Source organism: Heterocephalus glaber, unplaced genomic scaffold (genome assembly GCF_053883595.1).
Source record: "Heterocephalus glaber isolate CG9 unplaced genomic scaffold, H.glaber_assembly_v1.0 deba00001444, whole genome shotgun sequence".
Lineage (NCBI taxonomy): Eukaryota > Metazoa > Chordata > Mammalia > Rodentia > Bathyergidae > Heterocephalus > Heterocephalus glaber.
The window spans coordinates 11971213-11979488 of record NW_028258297.1 but is presented as its reverse complement, the minus strand read 5'-3'; the positions used below and the strand labels follow the sequence as shown (position 1 = coordinate 11979488).

The following is an 8276-nucleotide window of genomic DNA, read 5'->3' as shown; positions in this document are numbered from 1 at the left end:
CCTCTTTTATACCAGGTGGGGTTCTGGAGAAAAGATGGCAGGGAGCCACTTTAGGAGAGGGACAGACAAGGCCATGGTACCACTTTCTGCGTGGCAGTGCGGAGGTCCTCCATACCTCAGGCTTCTGTGGTCTGACAAGTGAAGGAGCCTTGATAGTATGTGATAAGGATCTATTAGCTGTCACCATAAGGGGCTGCTTCCATGTGCTGGAGGCAAAAGCCAGGATGCAGCAGGGCCAGGACAGGTAATTGGAGTTAGCATGCGGATACTTATTCTAGAAGATTGCCACAAAGGAGAAAACTTGGAATCTTGCCAGAAAACATTTTTAGAAAAAAGTTTAAGATTTAAGCCCCAACGAACTCTAGAATGGAAGTTTAACTACTGAAGAAGGAAAGTCAAGCAGTGTGACTGAGAAAGGTGGGGTGCAGAGCAAAGGTTTGGGGCTCACCTGTGCAGTGCAGGCCTCTCCCATTTGGATAGGAGAAAAGGAGAAAGTGGGTGAATCAGCCTTACAGATTTGTTAGCCATCATTCATTCAGAGATCTTGTCTGATGGCCCCCATTTCTCCATGGAAGAGGCATGATGATCTCATGGGTTAAGTGAAGGAAGTTGGGAAATTTATGGAGAATGCACATGATGGAAATTTTAGACATGAGGGAATTAAATACTGACTGGGAAACCACTGAAGCAAGGGATGGCTGAAAGGGCATGGGTGAGAATGGGCTAGCAGGGTGCATTTCCTGTAGGAAGTGGAAAGCACTGTCTACTCGAACCAGGTCTGGGAAGGAGGGCGAAGGGACAGCTGGCAATGGATGCTGGTGTAGTGTCTGAGGTACAGTGGGGCAGCAGGCAGAGTGCAGAGGAGATGGAGAGAGAGGTTAAACCGCAAGGTTAGCCTCGAGAGAGCTCTGCAGGAGGAGCCAGAGGGCGCTCCTACACAGCACTGGCTGCTGGCCTCATCTACTGCACAGCTTGTAACTCAATGTCCTCCCTGGGGATGCTGTCGCTTTCCTTTTCCCCAGTTTTAAGAAGTCAAATACAAGATGCACTTTTGAACCCCAGGTGGAGGTGACAGGGAATAAGGATCAGTACACACAGGCCAAAGAATGGTGTTTCTCTCTTTTATTTAAAAACAGTGCTTCATTATCATTGGCAAAGGCTGAGGCAGTGCTCCTCCTTTGCTTAGAGTTTATAAAAGCCAGCAACATGATCAATAATTTATACACATGGAGAGTAATACAAAAAAAATAAGGAATAAAAGCTAAAGATCTAACTACTCCGACCTTCACAATTCCAGCTACTTGATAATAATAGGAGTAACCCAATGAATACTGTATGGTCTGAAAGCTACTATACAATATGATTCTTAACGAGAAGGGAAGGGAATCAGAGACTGTTACAAAGCCCTGGGATGTTTCTCTGGAGTAAGCAGGGAAACAGGACCCTGGGCAAGCAGCTCGGGTGTCCTAGGAAGTGATTCTCAGGGAGGACAAGATGGGGAGGAGAGAAGGCTAGGTGGTCAATTGTACAAGCATCCCGTGGGATGCCCCCATGCCCCAAAGGTACCTGTGCTGCCATGGCAATGGGATGGGCCAGAGAAACTGCATGTTGCACGTTGGGTTGGCCCAGTCCCTGCCATGGGGGTGGGGAGGAGGAGAGGTTCTGTGGCATTTTGAGCCTTGCAAAGATTGGGGCTGAAAAGTTCAGAGCCTCGGGTCAGTCAGACTGTCAGGGACAAGTGAACTCTGCTGGCTCTCTTCGCACTTTGCAGCCCTAGCTTACACGTCAGCCCCAACTTGGCTCCAGCTATTCACAAGCAGAATGATAACACAAGAAAAAAAAATTCATGTCCCTCAGGAAAAAAAACAGATCAATTCATCACTCGATATATATATATATATATATATATATATATATATATATATATATATACACACACATACACATACATATCAGCCAAAATGAGCTGCCAAAACAAGCACACACAAATACTGTGAACATAATACCAAAAAAAAAAAAGACTAAGCTTGGGAGTCTTGGTGGGGTGTAGACATCGCTTAAAGCACTTCTCAGTTTCCAGAATAACCAAACCAAAAAACATTTTTTGAAAAATTTCAAAAACTTATATAGCCCCCTGGGAATCTGGTGTTGCTAACAGGGGAAGGGGTTGGAGAGGAAAAGAGAATCGCTATTCCCTTTTTCTTGCCAGGGTGAGTGGAGCCTTCATGTCACCATCACTGGCATGTATGTGACTACCAGACAGAGGACCAAGTCCCAATGCTGATGGTCTCCTTAGAGGCAAGGGTTGAGTTCTGGCTGATGAGCAGTTCTCTCAGTTACCAATCCCTGCCAACCAGCACTACCATGGCTGAATGAGCTACCGTTTTCCTGAGTAAACTGTAACTGGCCACAGTTTCGGTAACATGGGTAAGAACTCGGCTACTACAGCCAACTGCAATACTTCAGGAACCCCTCCACTCCTTGGTGCTGCATTCCTAGTGTCTCGTTGAGGAAAGTGACACTTTGCTGCACTCTGGTCTGTGAACCTTGTTTTTAAAGACAGGTTCCAGGGACTCTACCATACTCAGTAACCCAGAGGACACACGCTGGCTTAGGACACCCAGAGCCTGCTTGGAAAGGGCCCTGTTTCACACTCTAGCTCGTGGATGGCTATTGCCTGGCTGATGAGTAAAGCAAGGATGAAGTACACAGGAAAAGGAAAGGGAAGGAAGAGGCTTTTGGACAGGAACATTTCCCAAAAATATATAGTGTTTTATGCAACAGAGAATCAAGTGTCACTGGTGTATACTACAAATGTCAGACATTTTCAAGAGCGTGACAAAATGAAACACACAAGCTTACATTTGATGCTCACCTTGCCCACTATTTTTTCCTATCTTAAAACAGTGCAAACAGGTAACTTATGCTTTTAAAACACCACAACCCCTTCCCCACCCCACCCTAAAATCCCTTTCCTCCTATTATCTGTGGGGGAAAAAAATCCACAATTCTGCAAATGTTACTGTGCTAGAGGGTTGCAAGCAGCAGAGAACCGGCTGCACTGGGCTAAAGGGGAAGGTTCATCAGTTTCCCCTCTCCTTCCTTAAATGGCTAAGTGCTTTCCAGACTGTCTCTTGGTCGGCCTTGTTCTCCTGCCAAGCCAAAGGGAAGGGGGTTATCTTATCCTTGGGGCTGCTTCCATCCCTGCCTGACAGTCCCTCATGTCTGGAAGCTACATGGCCAGCGAGAAGATGGTGGTGACAGCTGGCTTATCTGCTCCATCTCTAGCACAGGATAACCTAAATTAGGAGCTGTTCAGCCCCTGAGGAGTCCACATGTGGAGAAAAGCTGTTATTGTTGATTTCTACTGACTAGATTGCCATGAGCTCCCCTTAAACTATAAGCTGAGCCCCAGTCTGCTTTTTTAAAGAAAGAAAATGTATTGGCTCAATTGAGACTGAGGGTGCCAGAGGATGGTGGTGATAGGTTTTGTTACGCCTGAGAGCCTTAAAAATGGTGAATCACAATGGTGGATCTGAGTTCACAACAGTTAAACTAAGTAACACATGGAATTCTGGAGAAGCCCTAAGGGCAGCTCTCTGGGCTGAAAGAGGAGTATCCAGATAAAGGTTTTCACTAGAGGTCTCCTTAAAGGAGCCCAGCTTCTGAGAATAAGGTGCTCGGTATAGTAAGTCCAGGTCATGAACTACAGTAAAGCTGAACAAACTCATTCATGTACTGTGATTCAGCATCAGTAAGTTTTTTGGAAATATCAACCAGCATCCTTGAATGAATTCACAAAATGCCAAACTCCTCTGACCCTGTTTCTGAACTCAGTAAGAAACAGAGTAAACTAGCATTGCTGCTCTGAGGAACCTGCCTCTGGTGAAGTTGACTGTAAGGAATCTCAAAGTTCAAAGTTCATGTGGAGGTTGACACCATCTAGAAATCTAGATGCTCAGGAGAATCCCAATTCTCAGCATTGACCCTGAAAACAAATACCTTTTGATAAAAAAGTAGAACCCCATTTAATCTTTCCTAGAAAAGGGAGCTGGAGGAAGTGGCATTAAAAAGCATTCTGGGAGATGCAGCAGAACCTACTGGAAAATGGAGCTTGCCTTGGAGGCCTCAGCCAGAACCAGCTGAACTGAAGAGCACAAAAGGTCCCTCAAGCTCCACCATCTGCCTATTTGGGAAGGACTGTGGGAATCTACCTTCTCTACCTTGCCCATCATCCTTAATTTTGTCTAGGAGAAAATAAGAAAAACATTCTTAAACTCATTCCCCTGTTTTCCTCCCCTGCTATGGATACAACCATTTAGGATTTGGCCTAGTCTTTACTCGGTTAAGTGGCTTGCCATTTTGTGAGAAAGGCTTTGCTGGACATGACCCGAAATTTCTGTTTCTTTAGTTAGTAAAAGTTCTCCCTCAATACAAAAGCAAAAGAAACAAAGAAAAATCCTCCCTGCCCCCATTCCCTAGAACTGTGAAAGCTCCACATCATATCCCACCTCCCCTAAAATATTTATATACATACAACAAAAATTGTCTTAACAGCCACAAATCAAACTTTGGCTTGGGGGGAAGGGACTCTATAAACAGCCAAAGCACTGGGCAGGCTTGTCCCTGTTCTGTGTATTCCCCCGAGGGTTAATGATTGCATCAAGGCCTCTAGCTCCCTTGGCATCTCCCTTCATTTCGTGCAGATCCTCTCCCCCAGGTATCAGGACAGAAGATCTGAAGGAGTGAGGGGGTGTGTCACAAAGGACAGGCTAGTGCCTTCCCAGATACAGCACTCTGCTTACAAAGAATGCCTGATGCTGTCACACATACATCGGCCATTTTAATTCAGGGACACGAATCAGTTATCAGTCAAAAACACATGTGGAGGCAGGAGTAAAAAAAAAGAACCCAAACCAAACCCATAACGCAGCAGAAGCTCCATGTCTCTGAATCACTCCGTTTAGCAGCTATCCCTTGGGTGAAAGGTCACCCTAGTACCAATGTGAACTGACCAGGGAGCCAAGCAGACCATGCTTTTCTTATTTCCTAATGCCATTTTGGGAAATGCTGTAGGACACTTGTTTTAATCAGTTCCATCTCAGAGCTGGAAGAGAAGCACTTTCTCCCTGACCTTGATAACATTAAAACCAAAGCCAGACAGCAAGACCAGTGACTCACTGCCTCAGCCTTGCAGGAGGATCCTGGCCAAGTCACACCCTCTTCCCAGTGTGGGCTCTGGAGCATGTGTCCTGTAGTGTTAACATACAACAGGTAGTCCAGGTGCTCAGCTGGGCTTCTCTGGAGAATAATGAGAAGCTGGGTGCAATGGCCACAAGGGCTGGAGACTGGGTGGAGAAGTAACTCAGAGAGGCTCTGGAAGATGAAAATTCCTATGGCTTTGGAGCAAGTACAAAGTGCCCCTGATTGCCCTCACATGTCCTCATCACCAAAACTTCCAGGGACAGCTGACCCCTGGGCTTGGTGCCTTGTCTTTCTCCAACAGATTCTTTAGAAGATTTTTTTTTAAATAGTTCGTTTGTACTACTTTCTGATGCAAGATAAGAAATACAGGCCTTTTAGTATTCCTTTTCTCTTTTGCAGCCTTTCTAATGGCCCTTAACACTTTGTACTTTTAATCCTCAAGCTGTGCCCAGATACCTGGAGGAAATCTGGCCACTAGCTATTCATTCTTCTGTCCCTGGGTCCTAAATTCCTAAATCTTGAGGACATGGGAACAGCATATTAATAAAAGAATACATGAGCTAAGCTGTGGATCAACTAAAGGGGATCAGAAGCCTAGCAGGAATGCTAGGGTTACAGGAAAGAAAAGAAATGAGTGTTTTTATATTCCAGAATTTATTCTGAGATCGATTTCCTAATGAGGTGTTTATTATTCAGCCTGAGAGCGTATTTGGAAATATCAATGCTGTAATTCCAAAAACTATGCCAATTGACTCAGGCTAAGATGACTGTGGAAAGTATGGAGAAGACAGGAGGGAAGAGGAGAGGAAAGTGTCTTTTTAATTCTCTTGCTTTGAAAACACAGATTCCTATCTATTGGCACGTGGATTCTAGCCACAGCCAATCAGAACCACCTGCCACAGACCAGAAATTCAGAAGACTAGAAGAATATGCTGTTGCAGAAAGATCTCTTCCACTTCTGCTTGTCCCCCAGCCACTCAGCACCAGACACACTTTGGTAATTCTGTCTGCTGATTTCTGATCAAATGCCTTCATCAGCTACTAATGTCTCTCCATCCTCATTAACTGCCTCTTCCATGATTGATAGAATAAGCTAAGCACGGACATAAAGACATGGAAATGCATTATCTTTTTTTTTTTTAACCACAGTTAAAAAAAAGAAAAAAAAAGGAAAAATGCACAATCTTTGGAACAAAAGAATTAAAGGCAGAAAATTTAAAGGAAAAATACATATTCAAAGAACATAGTGAGGTATAAAAAAGTATTCTCTCTTTTTTTTGTTTTTTTTGTTTGTTTGTTTGTTTTTCCTCTTCATCTTGCTATAGAGTTCCTCTACTAGTAAATATTGCAATAGCCAGGCCTCATGACTGGGGGCTGTCCCATTTGCAGGGGTCTCACGTCACTTCAGTAGGGGGCAAATCGGCTGTAGCCACCTCGGTATAAACTCGCCTGCAGCAATCAAAGACATAAAAATAATTAAAAGGTTGATGAGGAAAGAACTGAAAATGAAGAAACAAGTCCTGAGGAAGCGCCCTTTGACATCTCAAAGCAACTGAGCAGAGGCTGACTGATGTCCCAGCTTCTGCCTCTGATGCTCAGACCAGAGCCTCGCACATGCTGCTAAGCTGTAGTCTCCAGGGGAGTGTAATGATAGTTACTTCATGATTTACATGATCAGTGCAGGAGGGAAACTTAAGATTGTTTAAGTCATTCTGCAATAGTGTGGTTTTTATAAGCACAAGTCTTTGATCACCTTGATACATCATTATAACCCTGACTGAGAACAGACTGCTGATTTCCCCTTCTCACACATGACCTGTCAAAGGCATGCATTACTTCCCATCCTGTATTTGAGATGATGCTGCAGTTAAACCCCCACAAACCTTTCAACTAATAAAACTGACACTATAAAATACAGTTATTCCTCGGTATCTGTGAGGTATCAATTTCCTAGTACTTTCCACAGATAGCAAAACCTGTGGACACTCCAGTTCTTGATATAAAATGGTTTATTTATTCTTTGCATATAACCAATGCATATCTTCATATAGTTTAAATCATCTCTAGATTGCTTGTAGTACCCAAGACATTGTAAATGCTATGTAAACCACTGTTACACTACATTGTTTAGAAAGTAATAACAGGAAAAAGTCTGTGCACATTCTATAGACACAACTTTTCCCTCTTCATACTTCAGTTGAATCTATAGATGTGGAACCCATGGATAGGAAGGACTGTGTATTAGGTTGTTTCTTTCATCAAGTGTCTTTATCTGATGGCTTACCTCTTTGAATGAGAAATTCCCCAGGAATGTATCTTTCTTTGGGTCATTCTTTTAGAATAGCTTTATAATGTGACACTCAATAGGACCTCAGGAACCTCCATCACTGTCTTTATATTGTTGTCTTGACCTCAATCTAAATATACAGTCCCTGAGGATCCTACTTCCTTTCCCAAACCTGCATCAGCTGGAATTCTGAGTGAGAAATGGCATTTTCACAACTGTTTTATACTTTTATACTTCTTTTGTAACTTTTATGCCCTCCCCCCAATTTGAATAACTGTGCCCAAGTTCACAAGCAGTTGCTGAACTGGAGAATGCCTGGCATTAGCAGTGTCACTGTGGAGTATTCATCCTCTGTTGTCACCAGTGAATCCTAGTCACTGGCATGGCAGGCTTTCCTCCAAGCCAACACGAGTTCTGCTCAGAGTGGACTACTGCAGACAAGCTCTATGGACTTCTACATTTCCATACAAATACCACATTTTGGCACAACTGTTGTTGATAAAATATCTTATGAAGTATTCATTTGGCATTCCTACTATCTATCAAAAAGTTTAGGAATAGCAGAGGAATCTTTTGGCATCTGCAATTTAAAAAATTTATATACATTAATGTTTTTGGAAAGCGTACTGTGAAAACTGAGACCCTCATATTCCTGAGTCTGCCAATACCTGTCAGTCACACCACGTAACTGGTGTGCACTCAATATCTGAATTAATACAAAATGTCCCTTACTTCTCTCCTAATGATGCCATTACTCAGGGCAGACTGTCACTACCTGTCCCTT

General features: G+C 43.5%; 1 protein-coding gene across 49 annotated transcripts in view; it reads right to left on the bottom strand.

Moving 5' to 3' along the window:
• Positions 1-1107: 1107 nt before the first annotated feature.
• Rbfox2 (RNA binding fox-1 homolog 2) overlaps positions 1108-8276 on the bottom strand; it is a 262069-nt gene continuing 254900 nt past the window's right edge. For all 49 annotated transcript variants that reach the window (XR_015452318.1, XR_015452317.1, XM_021259063.2 and 46 more), the window contains one exon: positions 1108-6654. Coding sequence is in view for 47 of the 49 variants with exons in the window: in XM_021259063.2 (XP_021114722.1) it covers positions 6600-6654 (55 nt within the window). In the remaining 2 variants the exon portion in view is untranslated. The remainder of the gene's footprint in view (positions 6655-8276) is intronic.